The 22223-nt window shown below is 41.6% G+C and overlaps 1 protein-coding gene across 2 annotated transcripts; it reads left to right on the plus strand.

Moving 5' to 3' along the window:
• The first annotated feature begins 789 nt into the window (after positions 1-789).
• On the plus strand, positions 790-20487 carry PCYOX1 (prenylcysteine oxidase 1). Of its 2 annotated transcripts, XM_080813388.1 has the most exons (7): positions 834-972; positions 1415-1561; positions 2023-2229; positions 3487-3661; positions 17056-17267; positions 17591-17743; positions 18161-20487. In XM_080813388.1, the coding sequence occupies exons 3-7, from the start codon at positions 2142-2144 to the stop codon at positions 18817-18819; spliced, it is 1287 nt and encodes a 428-aa protein (XP_080669514.1). In that variant the 5' UTR covers positions 834-972; positions 1415-1561; positions 2023-2141; the 3' UTR covers positions 18820-20487. The 2 variants fall into 2 exon arrangements, with proteins under 2 accessions (XP_080669513.1, XP_080669514.1); XM_080813387.1 differs by lacking the exon at positions 1415-1561 and having other exon boundaries at positions 790-972.
• The last annotated feature ends 1736 nt before the right edge of the window (positions 20488-22223 follow it).

Genomic DNA, 22223 nt, shown 5'->3' on the forward strand with positions numbered 1-22223 from the left:
ACCAGGATAGATCCTACAATTTTTAAAAAAAGATTTTATTTATTTACTTGGCACAGAAAGAGACAGTGAGAGAGGGAACACAAGCAGTGGGAGTGGGAGAGGGAGAAGCAGGCTTCCCGCTGAGCAGGGAGACCCATGCGGGGCTCGATGCCAGGACGCTGGGATCGTCACCTGAGCCGAAGGCAGACGCTTAACTACTGAGCCACCCAGGTGCCCCTAGCTCCTACAATTTTTCTAATGCTTGCATAATGTTCTACTGTGTGATACGAGTGCATTACTTTTATTCATATCTGCCATTACTTTCCATCTTGGACCACCCCATCCCTGGTCGCCCTTTAAACCCATCATGGTTTACCCATTCATCTTATGCCCAACAGTCCCCGGAACATGATGGTCACTCAGTAAGCATTTGTTGCTCCGCGCGTCTGACAGCGGTTTGCTGTGTGCATTCTTTGACAGGGAGAGACTTGAAGGGACAGAAGAGGGCACTAGTGAAGAAGTGATGCTTCACCTGAATAGATGGGGAGTAAGGTGGAGAGCTGAGGTGAGCCTCCGCTTCTGGTGCCTCTGGTGTGTCCTTGAAGTAGGGTGCGTTTCAAAGGGGCTGGGACGGGCTTGGGGACCCAGAGAACCGTGTTTGGAAACTCCTGGAGGGACGCACCCAACTGGGGGTGCGGTGGCCCCCGCTTGCCACAGGCGGACTTGGGTGGAGCTCGGAGGGGCGAGGCCGGCTGGGGGCGGACCTGGGCGGAGCTCGGAGGGGCGAGGCCGGTCGGGGGCGGGGCATACGGAGCGCGCAGACTCGTAGCAGCCGGCGGACTTGTCGGGTGCTCCTGGTGGTCTGCTACGCTCCGGGAGCCATGGGGCTCATGGCTCGGGAGCTAGTCTCCTCGCTTCTGGGGCTGTGGCTGCTGCTGTGCAGCTTGGGGTGCCCCGGGAGCGCCGAGCTGCGGGCCCCGCCGGATAAGATCGGTAGGTGACGCGGGGGCGGCGCGGAAGGGGTGCGGGAGCGCGCAGTGCACCAGGCCTCGCCGCCGCGACGTCAGCCAGGCCGCGCGCACCGAGTCCTCCGCGCAGGTCGCAGTCTTCTCTGTTCATGACTCAGGGTCGCTGTCGGTGCCCCAGGGACCGTGTCTTCCCAGGCTTGTCGATGTGCCCACTAGGGGAATGGGCGGTGGAGGGGGTATTGAGGCGGGCGGCCGGCCGCCAAGCGTCTCTCATGCCCCTGTCTCGGAGGCCTGGGGGTCTGGAGAGGCCGAGGATCCTCTCCCCTCCCCTTGCTGCACCTTTGGAAGGCCAGTCTTCTGGTTTGTTCTGGAGCGACCGGCCGCCTCGCTCTGCGGATGACAGGCGCACGCGGTCACAGCACACCGAGCAGTGCAAACAAGCTGACCCTGTCTGCTTCCCTTGACAGGCTGGACTGGAGCCCCATTCCCCCTTCCACTTTGCTGAGGTCGGCCTGCTCCCAGAGGCCCTAGCTTGCACAATTTCTCTACCTAGGACTACTACACAGCGGAAATAATCAACTCTCAAATTTCAGTCTTGGATTTTGCTGTGTTTGGTATTCTTTTTTATTCCCTTTCAAGCTTTGTTTGGTGGGGACATTAACCCATCTATATTAATGAGACAGAACAAATCTTGGCAAAAATGGCGGCCACCTGATTTAAAATGCGTGCTGGAAAGGCCCACCTCCTGTGTTCCTTTGTGTTCGGTACAAAAGGTGTGCAGGACCAGTGGTGCCTGGACAAAGAGCTCTGAGAACCTTTGGGGATCTGCCCCCACCCCAAATCCAATGTCAGTTTGTACATTAATGTACTACCACTTTTTTCGAGGGCAGTGTCTGTCCAGATTCAGAGTTCTATCTTCCCCAACTGTCACTTGCCTCCGGGTCCCTAACTTCCCTAAATTGGTGATTATAGCCTTGATTAATATCTGTTACTCAAAAACAAAACCCACATAGCTGGGTAAGAAGGAAAGAAACTATTCCTTTTTTTTTTTTTTTTTTTTAATTCCCACCCATAGCAATTATTGGAGCTGGAATTGGTGGCTCTTCAGCAGCCTACTATTTGCGGCAGAAATTTGGGAAAGATGTGAAGATTGACCTGTTTGAAAGAGGAGAGGTGGGAGGCCGTCTGGCCACAATGACTGTCCGAGGGCAAGAATATGAGGCAGGAGGTTCTGTCATCCATCCTTTAAATCTGCACATGAAGCGTTTTGTCAAGGACCTGGGTATGTAATTTGGTCTAGAGCTAAGCAGATTTCTGTATGACCATCCATGGATATGTTTATCAGATAGGAGAACTGAAACTTTTCCGCCTTGTTGTCTTTTACAGAGAAGTTGGTAAAACGGTTTTCTTCACTTTGCTGCTAGCAGTTAGTACAAGCTTAGTTAAGAGCCACTTTCCTGTAATGGGACGCTAGTTATCTGTATCTTCAGTTATCTGGAATTACAGCCATGGGGTGGGGGTGGGGATGGTTGCTGTTCTTAGTTCTTAAACCTCTGGGTTCGTGTTGAAGAATCAAAGAATGGTTTGAGTTAGCAGGAACCTTGTGTACTCATTGCACAGCTGGGAAAAGCCCAGAGGCTTTCAGTGTCTGGCTTAAAGTCACTCAAACAGTTATGGATGCAGACCTATGCCTAGAACCTGGGACATTTGACTGCTTCCCTGCCGGCAGAGGAGCTGGACAGGTTGGGGGAGGTCTGGCAGGTCTCTGCAGGCCCTTTGCTCAGGGAGTATTGTGTAATTTTTGCTTCCTTCCAGTTATCTGAAATATCCAATTATGCAGAGTAGGATTCACACAGGAACGGGGATGCCTCCTTTCTCTTTGCTGCCTTCCACATCCCCTATGGATGCTTCCTGGACCTCTTTCCTCCATGAGGCCAAATGTATGCCAGGAGCAGTTAATGCTGCAAATATTCATGTCTAGTGTTTCTGGTTTTTTTTTTTTTTAATTTAAAAAATATTTTATGTCTTTATTTGAGAGAGAGAGAGCATGAGCAGGAGGAAGGGCAGAGGGAACAAGCAAATATTCCACTGAGTGGGGAGCCCGATGCAGGGCTTGATTCCAGAACTCCAAGATCATGAAGGTAGATGTTTAACCAACTGAGCCATCCAGGCGCCCAACATTTGTCTTTAAATTGAACTCAGGTTGTATTCTGACATTTTCCTTTGACTTTTCCGTTTTTTTCTAACTAAAAATGGGCAGTCTGATTTTGATATATCTGTGTGACCACCTGACCCATCTTTTATTTTATTTTATTTTATTTTTATTTTTTCTGACCCATCTTTTAGAGATCTGCTTTAGGACAGTGTAGTGAATGAGCAGTGTATTACACACTTTTCTGAAGATAGAGCTCCTTTAATTCCTGAGAACTGGGGAATCCTCGAATTCACTCACTTCAGAGTGTCCCCTAGCTTCAGATGACCTTTCATTTGATCAACATAGAAACCCTGAGTTTAGCTAACCTTTTCTCTGTTTTTGCAGGTCTCTCTACTATTCAGAGCTCTGGTGGCCTAATGGGGGTGTATAATGGAGAGACTCTGGTGTTTGAGGAGAGCAGCTGGTTTATAATTAACATGATTAAACTAATTTGGCACTATGGATTTCAGTCCCTCCGAATGCACATGTGGGTAGAGGATATATTGGACAAGTTTATGAGGTAATTTTTTCACCTTCTGTTTACCCTAAGACCTTTTCGTTAGATGATCTATAGGAATTTTATTTCTTGAAACAGTTCTCTACCTAACTGTAAGACCTATTGGTCAGACTGTTAGGTAAGTGGTTTGTATAAAATATGCAGACTGTTTATCCACTTGAATACTGAAAGAGTAGTTAATTTTTGCTTTTGAAAACATATTTTGCAAATGCTTATTTAGTTTTGCCATACACACTTAAATGCTCTACAAATGTTAACTCCTTGAATTCTTATGACAGCTCTCTCAGGTACTGTTATTAGCTTCATACAGATGTGGAAGGTGGAGGCACAGAGATTTCAAGTGCGCAAGAACACCCCACCCAGTAAGTGGTGGAGCTGGAGTTCCCACCCAGGCATTCTGGCTCCAGAGTTCTCGCTCTCTCTCTTTTTAAATATTTTATTCATTTATTTGAGATAATGAGAGAAAGAGCATGAGCAGAAGGAGAGGGAAAAGCAGATTCCCTGCTGAGCAGGGAGCCTGACGAGGGGCTTAAACCCAGGACCCTGGGATCATGATCTGATGTTTAACCTATGGAGCCACCAAGGTGCACCTCCCCCACCCCAGAATTTAAATTGAGATACTGAATTCCAGCACTATTCCAGTGTAGTGAGAATAAAGGTGCCGCTTTTTCTTTATGTTTTTCTGTATTTTCAGATATTTCTAGGTATATTGCTTTGGTAATTAGGAAGGATGATATAAAATAATCAGTCTAACTTTAAAAGATACAGCCCTTTTTTTTTTTTTTAAGGCTGTTGGCATGTGCTAATTTTTATGCTGGTTTACAATTTTAGATGCTGGAGAAATTTAACTTGTAAGTGCTAATGATATTTCATTACTATGCATTTCAGTGTAGTAAAATAATTGTTAAAAAGGTAAAATTACATGTCATATGTGACCCAAGTATTGACAAGGACAGATATAAGGATTGAGTAGGATAAATATACTATAGTTTTTGTAACTTATGGTAGTTTGGGATATCTTTCTCTTTCTTTTTTTAAAGATTTTATTTATTTATTTGACAGAGAGTGCAAAAGAGCGAGCACAAGTAGGGGGAGCAGCAGAGGGAGAGGGAGAAACAGGCTCTCTGCTGTGCAGGCGTTCCGATGTGGGGCTCGATCCCAGGAACCTGGGATCATGACCTGAGCCCCAGGCAGACACTTAACTGACTGAGCCACCCAGGCACCCCTGGGATTTCTCTTTTTATTTATTTATTTATTTATTTATTTATTATTTATTTATTTGACAGAGATCACAAGTAGGCAGAGAGGCAGGCAGAGAGAGAGGAAGAAGCAGGCTCCCCACTGAGCAGAGAGCCTGATGTGGGGCTCGATCCCAGGACCCTGAGATCTTGACCTGAGCTGAAGGCACAGGCTTTAACCCACTGAGCCACCCAGGTGCCCCTCACTTTTTAAACATCGTTGTTAGGTCAATTCCTCAAACACTTTTCCAGTGGGTACATTAAGGTCAGCTACAGTGCAGATTGTTGTTGTTTTTTTTTTAAAGATTTTATTTATTTTTTTGACAGAGAGAGAGATCACAAGTAGGCAGAGAGGCAGGCAGAGAGATGGGGGAAGCAGGCTCCCTGCTGAGCAGAGAGCCTGATGCAGGGCTCTGATCACAGGACCTTGAGATCATGATCTGAGCCAAAGGCAGAAGCTTAACCCACTAAGCCACCCAGGTGCCCCAGTGCAGATTGTTTTAAAGTAGTCATTTATTCATTTACCAAATATTGACTGCTTATTATGTGCCAGGCACTATTCTGGGTCCTGAGGATATAGAATCTAGAATATGTCCCTGTCCTCAAAGAATATACATTCTAGTAGAGAAACAAGCAGTAAACCAATAAGTAAGAAAACATACAGAATTTGTGTAGAGAGAGTCAGTCACTTTGTAAGGAAGGGAGGTGGCATGTTGCTGCATGCTCAGCAGGAAAGTCAAGTTCAGATGGCATCAGATACAGCCCTGCCTCTAAGTTTTCTTACCAGTGGTTTGCTTGGCATGTAGAGAACTGCCCTGTGAGAAATTAAGAAATCACTTTTAAAGTGAATTCTGGATATTACAGAACTGTGAAAAAGACACAGTGATGGGATACATAGATTATACCTTTTTTGTTGTTGTTTAGGTAAACTCTGTGCCCAATGTGGGGCTTGAACTCATGACCCCAGAGATAAGAGTCGCATGCTGTATGGATTGAGCCAGTCAGGTGCCCCAGGATTATACTATTTTTGATTTTTTTTTAAAGATTTTATTTATTTATTTGACAGACAGAGATCACAAGTAGGCAGAGAGGCAGGCAGAGAGAGAGAGAGGAGGAAGCAGGCTCCCCACTGAGCAGAGAACCCGACTCGGGGCTCAATCCTGAGACCCTGGGATCATAACCTGAGCCAAAGGCAGAGGCTTTAACCCACTGAGCCACCCAGGTGCCCCTGATTTTTTTTTTTAAAGATTTTATTTATTTGAGAGAGAGAGAGAGAGAAAGAGAAAGCATGAGAGGGGAGAGGTCAGAGGGAGAAGCAGACTCCCTGTCGAGCAGGGAGCCCAATGTGGGACTCGATCCTGGGACTTCAGGATCATGACCTGAGCCGAAGGCAGTCAGTTGCTTAACCAACTGAGCCACCCAGATGCCCACTATTTTTGATTTTAAAGTTTATTTTTTTTAGTAATCTCTGGACCCAATGTGGGGCTTGAACTCACAATCCTGAGATCATGAGTTGAATGCTTTTCTTTCTTTTTTTTTTAAAGATTTTATTTATTTATTTGACAGAGACAGACACACAGAGAGAGGGAGCACAAGCAGGGGGAGTGGGAGAGGGAGAAATAGGCTTCCCACTGAGCAGGGAGCCCCATGCAGGGCTCAATCCCAGGACCCTGAGATTTGACCTGAGCCAAAGGCAGACGCTTAAGGACTGAGCCACCCAGGTGCCCCAGTCAAATGCTTTTCTGACTGAGTCAGCCAGGCACCCCTATTTTGATTTTAGCAAACATTTCCCCTACTTTATGGAATTACTGCCTCCCTCTGGTTTGTCTTTGATATTTGATTATACAGCACTGATCCTTATGTTGTTCAAAGGGCCATGCACCCTACATTTCTGTTTCTTTCAATAAGTCAGGAACATAAAAATTTTATTTTGATAATTTTATCATATTCCTTGAGAAAGTTGGAGAGAAGGCTGGTATTGAGTCAGCATGTGCCAATTGTTAAAGTAGTTAAATACTGCTGGACTAGTAGTGACATAGCTGTTGCCTTGTGTATTCCCACTCCTCCCTTTCTGCCTCCTCTCCAAACCCCTTACACCCGCCACCAGCAGGGAATCTTGACTCAGTTCTAGTGCTGTCATCAGTCTATTTTCTGTTCAATGCTGTACCAGTTATTAAATAGATAAATGACCCTTGAATAATATGGGGGGGTTTGGGGTGCCAATAGTTGAAGATCTGTGTATAACTTTTGAGTTCCCCCAAACCTAACTGCTAATAGCCTGCTGTTGACAGGAAGACTTACTAAGAACATAACCAGTCAATGAATACGTATTTTGTATATTATGTCTAATTCTTATAATAAAGTAAGCTGGAGAATATGTATATATGGAAAAATTGTAAGGAAGAGAAAATATAGTTGTGGTACTCCACTGTATGTATCTGAAAAAAACCAAAAAACCAAAACCCAAGGATAAATGTACCTGCGCAGTTCGAACCTGTGTTATTCAAGGGTCAACTGTATTTGTAATATCACCCCTTGTTGGAGATAGTCTGGATTATTGCAAAAATCAGAATTGAGAACTATAGAGGTTGTTAAAGAGTAATCTGGAACAACAGATGCCCTACTTTTCAGTGAAGCAGTAGTTCTCAACCTTGGCTGCACATTGGAATCACGTGGGGGTCTTTTTTTTTTTTTTTAAGATTTTATTTATTTGCGAGAGAGAGAGAGAAAGGGAGAACGTGCGCACACGCGTGAGCACAAGCAGGGGGAGTGGTAGAGGGAGAAGCAGGGCCACCCATGCTGAGCAGGACCCTGGGATCATGACCTGAGCGCTGAAGGCACTGAGGTGCCCATGGGCGTTGGTATTTTTTAAAGTACCTCAAGTGAATCCTACCTACAAAGTTGCAAATATTAGGTTAAAATGTGCAATTGGGTAATATTCTTGAGTTTTTTCTTTCTCTGAATAGTATAAAAACCTAAAGCCCTTGCTCAGTTTTTTCTCCCTGTTTTCAATGTATATGACAAATCCAGTTGGGTCCCCTTCTGGAAAAACTTTTGGGGGATTTGCTGACCAGCTTTGGAGAAGTACATTGTCGTTTTTGTGCTTCCATTTCAGAGGGCACAGTGTGAGTGAAGGCCCACGTGACACCTGAAAGAGGGTGATAGGCAACACCCCACACCCATGCGAGTATGCATTTATTTTTCTTTTTGGTGGAGCTGCTTTGGAGGAGCTGTGGAAATCCTGTAGCCCATGCAATCCATACTTCCCAGTATGGACATACTTTCCAGGTTAATTTCCAGTTCTGAGCATTTATTTATGCAGTTCTGGTTGGATGCTATTCCTTACTTCAGAGTCTGATCTCTTCTCAGCCTTTTCCAGAAAAGCCTTCCCTTAATCTCTAGTTGCCATTCATTTCTCTTTTCAAACATCCCATGAATGTTATATGGAGCACACCACCCACACACTTGTGGTGTTCTGTCGTATGTACAGTGATTAGAATCCAGTAGATATTCACTCAGATGTCTGTTGAATTGAATCATCTGGTTCAGTGATGGCTTCCTGTTGGAATATCTTGGTTTCTGGGCTAGGTTAAAGCTCATCCTTGGCTCTAGCATTTAGTATGTTTCTGAGGACATATTAGATCATTAACATTTCTTAATCTGAGACTGATAGGATTTGCAGTGAAAGGCTTTATAAACACCCTTTTTTCCTTCCAGTACTCCTAACAAATATTTTGAGTCATTTTTTACTCTTATCTCTCCTTCCTTTCCCAAATCCAGTCTATCTTTAATCCTATGAGTTTTAAAAATGTGTCCAGAATTTCACCACTTGTCACCACCATGGCTTGTACCGCTTTGAAACAAGCCACTATTATCTCTTGTCTGTATTTTTGGAGTAGCCTCCTGTGGTAGGCTGAATCAAATGCTTTTCTCCCCCTGCAAGATGTCTACACCCTAATCCCTGGAACCTGCCAGTGTGTTATCTTACATGATAAAAGGGACTTTGCAGATATGATTAAGTTAGGGATCTTGAAACGGGAAGATTATTCCCAATTATTTAGGTGGGCCCAGTGTAATCATAAGAGTCCATGTAAGAGGGAGGCAGGAGGATCAGAGTGAGTAGTAGGAAATGTGATAATAGAAGAGGTCGGAATGATCCCAGAAACGTGCCACGAGCCAAGGAATGCAGGCGATTATAGAAACTGAAAAAAGCAAGAAAATGGATCCTTCCCTCAGAGCTTCCAGAAGGAACCAGCCTTGCCGACATCTTCACCAGTGACAATTGACTTTTGGATTTCTAACCTGCAGAACTATAGGATAATAAATTTGTATTGTTTAAGCCACTAAGTTTGTGGCAGTTTGTTACAGTAGCCACTGGAAACTAACACTAACTCCCCTCCCTGCTTTTGCCCTTGTGCTATGACTATCTGTTTTCAGCATAGCAGCCAAAGAGGTCTTTTTAAAATCTAAGAGTCATCATATTACTTCTCTGCTCAGAAACTTTCATTGGCAAAACAGAGCTACCCTACGACCAAACAATTCCTCTACTAGGTATTTATCTAAAGGATACGAAAGTCCTGATGCGAAGGGGCACACACACCCAGTTATAGTAGCACTATCAACAATAGCCAAAGTATGGAAAGAGCCCAGATGTCGCATGGCCAAAGAAGACGTGGAGAAACACACACACACACACACACACACACACACACACGAATATTAGTCATCAAAAAGAATGGAATATTGCCATTTGCAACAGTGTGGATGGAACTAGAGTTAGTATTATGCTAAGCGAAATAAGTTAGTCAAAGAAAGACAAATACATGATCCTTCAGATGTGGAATTTAAGAAACAAAGCAGATAAACATAGGAGAAAGGAAGGAAAAATAAAAACAGAGGGAGGCAAACCATAAGAGACTCTATAGTTAAAAGAACAAACTGAGGGATGCCTGGGTGGCTCAGTTGGTTAAGTGCTTTTGGCTCAGGTCATGATCCCAGGGTCCTGGGATCGAGTCCCACAATGGGCTCCTTGCTCAGCAGGGAGCCTGGTTCTCCCTCTGCCTGCTGTTTTCCCTGCTTGTGCTCTCTCTTTCTGATAAATAAATAAATAGGGGTTGCTGGAGGGGAGGTGGGTCAAGGGATGGGCTAAATGGGGGATGGGTATTAAGAAGGACTTTTTAGGATGAGTACTAGGTGTTATATGTAAGTGATGAATCACTAAATTCTACTCCTTAAACCAGTACTACACTATATATGTTAACTACCTTGAATTTAAATTAAAAATACAAACTTTCAGTAGCTATTTCATGCAGAGTAATGGCCAAAATCTGTACAATGGCTTGAAAGACCTGATGTAGGTAATCGTCTCCTAATTTTTTATTTCCTGTTTATTATGGGCAGAATTATGCCCTACTCCCTTCATAGGTTGAAGCCCTAACCTTACCCTGTACCTCAGAATGACTGTATTTGGAGATAGGGCTTTTAATGAGGGAATTAAGTTAAAACAAGGCCACTACGGTGGGCCATATTGGATGTGACTAGTGTCCTTATAAGAATAAGAGATTAGAACACAGAAGAGACACCAGGGATGTGCAGGTATATAAGGAGGATCCTGGGAGGACACAGTGAGAAGGTGACCTAATTGTAAGCCAAGGTGACAGTCCTCAAAACCAAAGCTGTCAATGCCATGATCTTGGATTTTTAGCTTCCAAAACTTTGAGAAATAAATTTCTGTTGTTTAAGGCACTCAGTCTGTGAAACTTTGTTATGGCAGCCCCAGTGAACTAGTGTTGTTGATGTTCTATTCTGCCCGTTACTGAAAGTGGGATATTGGGGTGCCTGGGTGGCTCAGTGGGTTAAGCTTCTGCCTTCAGCTCAGGTCATGATCCCCGGGTCTTGGGATCGAGCCCTCCTTCGGGCTCTTTGCTTGGCAGGGAGCCTGCTTCCCCCCTTTCTCTGCCTGCCTCTCTGTCAACTTGTGAGCTCAGTCAAATAAATTAATAAAATCTTAAAAAAAAAAAAGTGGGATATTGGTCTTCAACTAGTATTGTTAAATTATCTGTTTCTCCGTTCAGTTCTGTCATTTTCATTTCATGTATTTTGGAACTCTGTTGTTAGGTGTTTGTATGTTGATAATTGTTACATCTTCACAGACTAAACCTTTTATCATTATAAAATGTCCTTCTTTGCCTCTGGTAACAATTTTTGTCTTAAAGTCTATATTCTCTGATATTAGTGTGATCACTCCAGCTATCTTTTTGTTACTGTTTGTATGGTGTATCTTTTTCCATCTTTTTACTTTCAACCTACTTGTGTTTGAATCTAAAGTGTATTTCTTGTAGACAACATATTGTTGGATCATGATTTTTTTTTTATCTGTTCTGCCAGTCTCTGCCTTATGAATGCAGTGTTTAATCCACTTGTGTTTAGTTACCATGAATGTAGGGTTTATGCCTGCCTTTTTGCTATTTATTTCCTATACAGTTTATGTTGCTGTTGTTTATTCCTCCATTGTTGCCTTCTTTTGTTTTATTCATTCATCGCTGATGAACTTGTAGGTAGCTTCTACCTCCTGGTTATTGTGAATAATGCTGCACTAAACACGGATGTTTTAAAAATATCTTTGATTTTATTTTTAATTCTTTGTATTTACTTTATACAGTTACTTTTACCAGTGCCTGTCATTTCTTGATGGGGATTTGAGTTTCTGTCTAGTGTATTTCAGCCTGAAGGAATTTCTCTCGTCTAATTTCTTGTAGAGAGGGTCTGCTAGTATTGAATTCCATGTTTTTGTTTACCTGGGATTATTTTAATTTCTCTTCATTTTTGAGGGATAGTTTTGCTCGATGTAGAACTCTTGAGTTGATAAGACTTTTCTTTCAGCATTTTTAATATGTCATCCCACCAACTCTGGCTGGCCTTCATAGTTTCTGATGAGTAGAGTGAGCTGTTAATCTTTTTGAAGATCCTTTTTTCTGGATCAGTTGCCTTTTTCTTGCTGCTTTCGGTATTCTTTGTCTTTCTTGTCTATATATTTTTGGGTGTAGATCTCTTAAATTTATACTGCTTAGATTTGGCTTCCTGGGTGTGCAGATTAATGTTTTCTTTCAAATCTGGGAAGTGTTTGGCCATTATTTGCATGCCCCCTTCCTGCCTCTGCTACAATTCCCATTATATTTATGTTGGTATGCTTTTTGTTGTCCCATAGTTCTTCGATGCTCTGCTCATTTTTCTTTTCTTTCTGTTCCTCAGAATGTATAATTTCAGTTGACCTTAAAGTTCACTGATTTTTCTACTTCAAATCTGCTATTGAACCCTTCTAGGGAATTTTACATTTCAGATACTGTACATTTCAACTCCAGAATTTAAAAAAAAAAAAGTTTGACTCTTTATTGATATTTGGTGAGACACTGTTTACATTCTTGCTTTAATGCTTTAACATGGTTTCCTCTAGTTCTTTGAACATATTTATAACAGCTGATTTAAAGTCTTCATCTAGTAAGTCCAATATCTAGGTCTCCTCAGGGACAGTTTCTATGACTCTTTTTTCCTTTCCTTGTTTTGGTCATTCTTTTTTAAAAAAAATCAATAAGTTAATTAATTTGAGAGAGCAAGAACATGGGGGGAGGGGCAGGAAGAGGGACAAGCAGACTCTCCGCTGATCAGGGAGCCCAATTCAGGGCTAAGATTGTGACCTGAGCCGAAATAAAGAGAGTTGTCTGGTTAACTGACTGAGCCACCCAGGGACCCCATTTTTTTTTAAATTTTATTTTAAAGTACTCTCCACACGCAATGTGCAGCTTGAACTCAAAACCTTGAGATCAGGGCGCCTGGGTGGCTCAGTGGGTTAAAGCCTCTGCCTTTGGCTTGGGTCATGATCTCGGGGTCCTGGGATCCAGCCCCGCATCGGGCTCTCTGCTCAGCGGGGAGCCTGCTTCCTCCTCTCTCTCTGCCTACTTGTGATCTCTCTTCTCTCTCTGTCAAATAAATAAATAAAAATTAAAAAAAAAAACAAAAAAAACCAAAAAACCTTGAGATCAAGTCACATGCTGTACCCACTGAGCCAGCCAGGCACCCCTGGGTCACACTTTCTCTGTTTCATGATTTTTGTTGGATTGGGACATTTAAAGTAACATTATTTGGCAACTCGGGGATTCAGATTTCACAGCTACCCCAGGGTCTGTTGTTTTTGATGTTAGTTTGGTGACTTTCTAGGACTAATTCTATGAAGTCTGTATTCTTTGTCATGCATGGTCACTTAATTGTGTGTTGGGGGCTAAGCTTCCAATGCTCTCAATGGGTGGTTTACAACTCTACTTTAGCCTTTACTTTCTGCTTGCTCAAAGCCTCAAAGTCAACCAGAGGTGACAGATTAAGGCCTTCTAAGGTCTTTCCTAGGCATGTGATAACCTTATACATAGTCATGGCCTTCTGGGTCACCAAGAATTTGTGTTTTTCATTCTCCAGGTTTTTTAAGTCTTTTGGTCAGCCTCTTGTGAGCCCCACTTAATATCATAGCCTCAGGTAGCTGTGATTTTTAAATTGCGCCTAACTTTTCTTTCTTTCTTTCTTTCTTTCTTTTTTTTAAAGATTTTATTTATTTATTTGTCAGAGAGAGAGAGAGAGAGTGAGCGAGCACTGGCAGATGGAGGCAGAGGGAGAAGCAGGCTCCCTGCCGAGCAAGGAGCCTGATGTGGGACTCGATCCCAGGACGCTGAGGATCATGACCTGAGCCGAAGGCAGCTGCTTAACCAACTGAGCCACCCAGGCGTCCCGCCCCTAATTTTTCTTTCTTGACAGACTCCCTCAGGATGGGCTGTTTGTACAGATCAAGCTCTGAATCAGGTCAAGTTGAGACAAGTCCCAAGGATAGAACTTTTCATTGAGCTGCCAGATAGGTCAAATTGTGGCACTTTGCTTGGGATAGGGATTCGGAGGCGCTCCAGACCTGTTCTATCCTCTCCCATGGTTGCCAGGTTGTAGGTTTCACAGGTATTTATATATAGTTGCAAGACTGCTGGTTTTGAAGGCTACCTTGCTGGTCTGAGGGGAATGGGAATCGGGCAAATTAATCTGCCAATGGGCTCATTGTTCCTACTGAGATTCAGCCATCTCTCTAGAAAAAATACTCCTGGGACTTTGGCAAGTCTGGTTTAACTCCAGAGTTTTGAAAATGTTGGTGTTGATTTTTGCCAGTGTTCTTGTTGCTTTTAGATAGATTTTCTGAAGTCCTTATTCCACCCTTCCAGAAGTGTTTCATCTTTCACTCCCCACCCAATACTTTTTTGACCGTGTCTCTTCCTGCTCTCCTGGATCTGTTTAAACTGCACTGGCATTGTTCTTTGAACACACCAGGCATGCTTCTGTCATCAGGCTTTTGCACCACTCTCTCTATCAAAAATATTTTCTCCTCTGGATGCTGCAGTTCTCACCTCCCTCAGGTTTTTGCTCGGATGTTACCTTCTTAGTGAGGCTTTCCTTGACCACTCTACTTATCTTTGGGAACCATCTTATTTAGAGTTGCAATCTACTAAGTCTTCTCAGTCTTCCTTTTTGATTTGCTTTCTCCTTAACATTTATCATCCTCTAAACTGTTATAGAATTTACTCACATTAATTTTTTTACTACCTGTTTCCCTAGCTAGAACCCAGGATCCATTAGGGATTTTTTTCCCCCCTGTTGTGTTGACCTCTGCATCTTTAGCACCTAGAATACCTGGCTCAAAGTTAATGCTCCATAAATATTTACTGAATGAATAAATGTTAAGGGTTTTACAAATGTAGTTTTAAAAAAGGCTATAAAGCAGTCTGATTAGCAGAAATTATACATCTCTTTAGTAAATATGTATTCTTATGCAACTAGTATTATAAAACAGTTTCAGTGCTCAGTGATTACATGGTCTCTGTTGTCTCATGTCTAGGGGGCATTTACTGGAGGCTTGATGTAGTGAGGTTGGGTCCCAGGCAGGTGGTGGCATGGAGAACTTTCTTTATATATGTTATTTAATTGGCTGTTTTGTCTTGTTGACCATTAGCCAAAGGATTTCTTCATTTTTTTTTTTTTTAAGATTTTATTTATTTGACAGAGAGATCACAAGTAGGCAAAGAGGCAGGCAGAGAGAGAGAGAGGAGGAAGCAGGCTCCCTGCTGAGCAGAGAGCCTGATGCGGGGCTAGATCCCAGGACCCTGAGATCATGACCCGGGCTGAAGGCAGAGGTTTAACCCACTGAGCCGCGCAGGTGCCCCGTTTCTTCATTTTCTGAGATACTCAGTCTATTTTCTAAAGAACTCTTGGGTTTTCATCCTCTGCTTTTTCCAGCTTCCTAGGGACTAGAAACCAATTGATATAGTTGGAAGGAGTTTAGTTTTTGTTTGGACATTGTTATCAATTTCTCCCACAAAAATGTATTCAATGTTTGGTATACTATACTTTTAGATAGGAGGTAATATTGAAATGGATGTGACATTGTCGCCTACTCAAAAAATTTACAACTTTGGGGCACTTGGGTGGCTCAGTTGGTTAAGCGTCTGCCTTCAGCTCAGGTCATAATCCCAGGGTCCTGGGATCGAGCTGCACATCAGGCTCCCTGTTCAGCAGGGAGTCTGCTTCTCCCTCTCCTGATGCCCCTGCTTGTGCATGCTCTAATAAAGAAATAAAATCTTAAAAAAAAAAAATTTACAACTTTGAGAGAAGTTGATGTAAGACAGAGATCTTTCTTTGGTACTTATTTCTTCCTTTGTTTCATATACTTAACCTGTGTATGTGCCTTATTACCTGTCCCCAGCTGTAAGCTCCTTGATGGGAAAGGAATCGTATCTTTTTGTATCACTTGCAGCTTGAAAAATTACATATTGAATTATTGCGTGGATATTCTTTTTAGTTCATGAAGTTCAGGAAAACATTAGGTGGTTCTAAAGATTAATAATAGTTGGGCAAGGCTTTGCAGAGGAGGTGGGGTTCAAGCCCAAAGTGTATTTTAGTTGGAGAAGAGCTAGAGCAGTGTTGGGGAACAATATAGATAGTGTATTTAGAGATCAGTGAATGAGTCAGGTGTGTTTAAGTGGAGGGTATGAGAGAGAGGGTGTGCATGTGTGTGTGTCTCTGTGTGTGTGGTTGAGGGAAGGAGGGACAGCTTGTGCTTGAGCCTTCTACTTCTCATGTGACTTTTACAGAAGTCCTTTTACTTATTTCTGTATCTGCAGTTAAAGCAAAAGAATTAGACTTGATGAGTCTGGCTCTAAAATTCATTCCTTTTTTTTTTTTTTTTTTTTTAAGATTTTATTTATTTATTTGACAGACAGAGATCACAAGCAGGTGGAGAGGCAGACAGAGAGAGGGGAAGGGAAGCAGGCTCCCTGCTGAGCAGAGAGCCCGACGCGGGGCTCGATCCCAGGACCCTGAGATCATGACCTGAGCTGAAGGCAGAGGCTTTAACCCACTGAGCCACCCAGGCGCCCCTAAAATTCATTCCTTTTTTAAGGTCAGGAGTTTATTTAGTAAGCAGCAGTAATTGTTTTTTTGAGTAAGTCAGTAATGACTAAAGAGTATTTTAGGGCTTTTGGGAGATTCATAAATGTTCCAAATAAACTGGAAGCAGGTAGATCGGTTATTCATCTTAGTAGTTTGAATATAAATCCTGAGTTAAGGTCAGGGCAATGAGAATGAAGCTAACAAGAGAGATGTTGTGGAGACTGGTAAGGTTTACTTCTTGGGTGCGAGAAGCAGAAAGACGTGAAAATATTTGTTTGAAATTAAATGAACTGAGGGTGACATGTAGAGTATTAGGAGTGAACATCCCAATCTACATTTTGGTTGGGATAGGGAGTGGGTGGAGAGGATCAAGTCTGGTGGAAAGATAAAATTTAATTTTAGACATGCCTAACTGCTGCTGAAGATAAAATAGTTGAATGAAAATAAGACCTAGGACATACCCACTCCTTTAAAGGTGCTCCCAGTGACCACATTAATGCAGAATATACAAAGGACAGTGAACTACTTGAGGAGGTGTGAGTGGGGATAAGAGCTTCTGGGATACCTGGGGAAGATGGTGACTGAGGTGCATCTTACACCACAGGTAGAAATTTATTGCAAGGAAACATGCTAATTCCCTTCCCCTTATCTTGTTTGGTGTTTAATGGCCTTGTCTCTTCTTTTCAAAAGGATCTACCGTTACCAGTCTCATGACTATGCCTTCAGCAGTGTAGAAAAGTTACTACATTCTCTAGGAGGGGACGAATTCCTTGGAATGCTTAACCGAACACTTCTTGAAACCTTGCAGAAAGCAGGCTTCTCGGAGAAATTCCTCAATGAAATTGTTGCACCTGTCATGAGGGTCAATTATGGCCAAAGCATGAACATCAATGGTTTTGTGGGTAAGCCAAGGCTTAGAACAGTTACATACATTAGTTCACAGAGGGGCTTACCTGATGCTATGGTGGCTCCTAACTTTAGGCCGAGTTGGAGAAGACTTACCTTTCTCTGAAACCTCAGACATGGTTGGCAAGATTGTGTGTATGTAGATCTGTACATTTTTAGTGTGGGGTGGGGGAGAGTCCTTAGCTTTCACTGAGATTTTTGCCCCCAGAGGCTCTTTGGCAGTGTCTGGAGCAGACCTCACCTAAATTGGGAAGAGAGTGGTAGAGGGCCTTTTGCAGAGTCAGAATTAAAACACATTTTTTTTTCCTACCACTGACAGGGGCAGTATCATTGTCCTCTGCTGATTCTGGCCTTTGGGCAGTAGAAGGTGGCAATAAACTTGTTTGCTCAGGGCTCCTTCGGGCGTCCAAAAGCAACCTTATATCTGGCTCAGTAATGTACATAGAGGAAAAAACAAGGACCAAGCATACAGGTGAGCCTGAAATTCTACTGTTTCTTATTTATCCTCTAGAAAATAATTGCTCAGGAAGAAAAACCACTCTTCTGTCATTTCTTCGTTCCAAATGATGGAATTATAAATTGTATATGTTGTACCACATGGAAATATTCACAGATGTGCTCAAGTACAATGGCACATCTCCTTGGATTTAAAAATAATCTCATTCTTAAAGTATAATTCCGTATTTTGTACTTATTGATAAGGTTTCATTTCTATTCCAGTAGAAAACTGGCTTCAATTTGGCATAGTTATATTAAAGGATAAAACTCTTTAATTCCTTAGAATTAACTTACAATTATTTTACATTTTATAAACTATTACAGTAATAAAATTATTTTTGGAAGGTGCATAGTATGTTAGAAGCACTAAAATGTATGTTCTTTCTTCTAGGAAATCCCACAAAGATGTATGAAGTGATCTATCAAATTGGATCTGAGATCCGTTCAGATGTCTATGACATCGTCTTGGTGGCCACTCCACTGAATCGAAAAATGTCCAATATAACTTTCCTCAACTTTGATCCTCCAATTGAGGAATTCCACCAGTACTACCAGCATATAGTGACAACTTTAATTAAGGGGCAGTTGAATTCAACTCTTTTTAGCTCTAGAGCCTTAGACAAATTTGATCTCAGTACAATCTTAACCACTGATAATTCAGATTTGTTCATTAACAGCATTGGGATTGTGTCCTCTGTAACAGAAAAGGATAATCCTCAACCATTAACAGATAGGGGATACGTTTGGAAGATCTTTTCCCAAGAAATTCTCACTAAAGAACAAATATTAAAGCTCTTTTTGTCCTATGATTATGCTGTGAAGCAGTCATGGCTTGCATATCCTCATTACAAGCCTCCAGAGAAATGTCCCTCCATCATACTCCACGACAGACTTTACTACCTCAATGGTATAGAGTGTGCAGCAAGTGCCATGGAGATGAGTGCCATTGCCGCCCACAATGCTGCTCTTCTTGCTTATCACCGCTGGAATGGGCACACAGACATGATTGACCAAGAGGACTTATATGAGAAACTTAAAACTGAACTATGAAATAACACTATCACTTTTTCTCCCTTCTGGTTCCAAATGAAGTATCACTGGCAAAGAACACAATCTAGCAGAGATGATTTTGAATTAGCTATTTTGCCATAAATTGGTATTGTTTAACAAAAGTAATCCCAGTGAGTTATGAGAAAATACAAGTTTCTAATTAAGTGTGAAGGTGTTAACTACTGCATTTATGCCATCTCCAAAATTTCTTAATTCTTTTAATATCCATCAACAGTATAGAATCACTTGGGATTTGTTAAACATATGGGTTCTCAAGCTCCTCTGGAGATTGATTCTCTAGGTCTAGGGAATGGGACCCTGGATTTTGAACAAAACTTTAGAATATTTTAAGCTGAGCACATGAGGAAGAGTTTAAAAATAAGTTTTAGTGGGGGACTAGATCTCTTGGGCTTCACAGCTGGAAGTGACCTTCAGATAGTTACAACTACTACAAGAACTGGTATCATACGTCTGGCTTTAGTTAATTTATACCCTTTTTCAAAGTAGATGTGCCCATGCCAGGAGGCTTGACTTTCTGAATGTTCTTTGGACTGCTTCTGACTTGATTTTATTAGGGGTGAAATTCAGAAGCCTTAGTAGGTTAACTTTGTCACAGAAAAATCTCAAGTAAAATGAAAGCAAACACAGGGTATTGATTTAAGAAATTGCATTTTCAAATCCTTACCTGTGGAACTCTAAAAAATATTGTTAGACTCTCATGTGACCAGAGTCTGATTTAGTTGATTGAGGCTAGGTGCTCAGCATTGTAGCTAAGAAGTTCCTGAGGTGCAACCTGGGTTGAGAATCACTGATGTGGGCAGTTAAGATGTCTCTAAAGGGTTTTCAGTGCCTTAAAAGTCCCAGAAAACCTAATGCATTATCAAAGCAGATTCATTTTGTGTAGAGCGATTTCTCTCAACAAGAACTCTAGTAGTAATCTTGACAGTAAGCATTGTCAGTCTGATGACAGAGGCAACTCAGATTACTTCAGAGCCACTGACCTTAGAGTAGGATATTCAGAATGATACCACACTTGATCAAATCCAGTCCATGTTCAAACTGTTAAATGCTTCTAAAACTACTGTAGCATTTGGGGTTAGAAACTGGTTGCTGAAATCTTGTTTTTAAGGCAGTAGTTCTCTACTTTGGCTGCACATTGGAATAACTAAGATTTTAAAGCTTCTCAAATGATTCTAATATGCAGTCAAACTTAAGAACCAGTTCTACATCTATTGTATAAAGATATCATGAATGGTTGTCCTTGTAGTCAGTCACTAGTAGGACAAAATGAATAAAAGCTTGTGAATTCTAAAAGTAACTGTAACAAAGTTTAACATGTATTGTTGGAGTCCATCAGATTATGGCAGTAGCTACTTTTGCAAAATGGTGTAAGAGAACACTGATCCTTAGTTAAAATGATTTGTCTCTACTACAATTGTGAATATTAATATGCTGTTAAAACTGCCAAAATATATTTGATGTAAAGACAGGGATTAAATTTATATTTGTCAGAGGGTCAGCTTTTTAAAAATTTTGTTCTTAACAAGTACATTAAGAGGCGGTCATATTTTTCCTTTTATGGTTTTAATGAAGACAATATTGTAGAAAATACTGTGTTATGTGTGTGCTAAAGGTAAATAAAAATTGGTAATGGAATAATTTCTATCACTCACAGAGTTGTTTTGCAATAGGATATATTATTTACTTACAAGAACACCAATTTAAAAATGTTGTGATTGTATCAGACCTACTCTAAGTTTTCTTTTTTTATTTTTTTTTAAAAGATTTTATTTATTTATTTGACAGACAGATCACAAGTAGGCATAGAGGCAGGCAGAGAGAGAAGGGAGGAAGCAGACTCCTTGCTGAGCAGAGAGCCCGATGCGGGGCTCGATCCCAGGACCCTGAGATCATGATCTGAGCTGAAGGCAGTGGCTTAACCCACTGAGCCACCCAGGCGCCCCTGATTAAGTTTTCCAACAGGGAATCTGAAACTGCTTCCTCTAAGAACAAAATATTACTAATGTATCAGACATGATAGTTTCAATGAAAAGAGCATTAATTTTTTTTTACTGGAAGAAAAATACTATCAGAGCCTGTTACTTCATTAGACTACTAAATTGGTCTTTGTATAGAAGAGGCTGGTAAAAACTATCCAGGAGCTAATTGAAAGCCAGTTCTACTCTAGTGGTTCTCCAACTTGAATACACATCGCAGTCACCTGGAGTGCTTCTTAAAATAACTGCTGGGCCTCACCCCAGAATTTGTTTTAGTGGGTTTGGAGTGGTAGATGAAGACAACATCTCTATTAAGTTCCTAGGTGATGCTCTTGGTCTAGGAACCGCACTTAGGAGAATGAGCTCTATAATTTAGCTCTATGTGGTCGCAAAAAAATGCCCGTCAACATCAGTGAAGATTTAAAGAGCTGCTAGAGAAGGGAATAATAAACGTACTGCACTTGACACCAACTCTCCTTATTGTGAGTAGACTGGCTTGATCCCTCTCACTATTCTTTGGGTTTAAACATTTTCTATAAACAGGATATATATAAGCCATCCATTATGTTCTGTTTTTCAAGTACCTTACATACTCCCCTCTGTATACCTCATTCTCTACAGTTTTTTTTTTTTAAGATTTTATTTATTTATTTGACAGAGATCACAAGTAGGCAGAGAGGCAGGCAGAGAGAGAGGAGGAAGCAGACTCCCTGCTGAGCAGAGCCTGATGTGGGGCTCGATCCCAGGACCCTGGGATCATGACCTGAGCCGAAAGCAGAGGCTTTAACCCACTGAGCCACCCAGGCGCCCCTCATTCTCTACAGTTTTAAGTGATTCAAGATTTGTAGGCTTTTTACCAGATCACAAAAAGTACAAGCCTAAGCATCTGCTTGGTAGGTTTCTTGAAGTTAGGTTTATGATACCACCATTTGCAATTTATCTTCTGAGTTTATGTGCCATAAAATTTATGACCTAGGTGAATGTATTATGGGGAGCATTACAACTATTCTCTATACTCCACAAAGAACTACAGTACACTGGAACGTTTTTCTCTAGAGTTCTATTCTTGTATGAAAAAAATTATCCCCGTTTATGTTCAAAATAAACAATTGTATCATTACTTCTTGTGTTTTACTTCAATTGCACTATACTTGCAATGTAGATGTACTTGGAAAAAGTCAGTACATCAAAGCTACTACAAGAGTTTTGAAAATTACAGTTAATGTTTCAGAAGAAACCCAGTCAGGTGTGCAGGTTCTTTATCTTTCCATTAGAAGATGGAAAAACAGCATCCTTGCTATGCTTCACATTTAATCAGATTCCCCTATATTAGTGCATAAAAGCTTCAGAACAAATCAATCTCAACCAAGAACAGTTCATGTTAGAAAAAATTAGAATAAGAGCTAA

The sequence above is a fragment of the Martes martes genome (genome assembly GCF_963455335.1).
Source record: "Martes martes genome assembly, chromosome: 9".
Classification (NCBI taxonomy): domain Eukaryota; kingdom Metazoa; phylum Chordata; class Mammalia; order Carnivora; family Mustelidae; genus Martes; species Martes martes.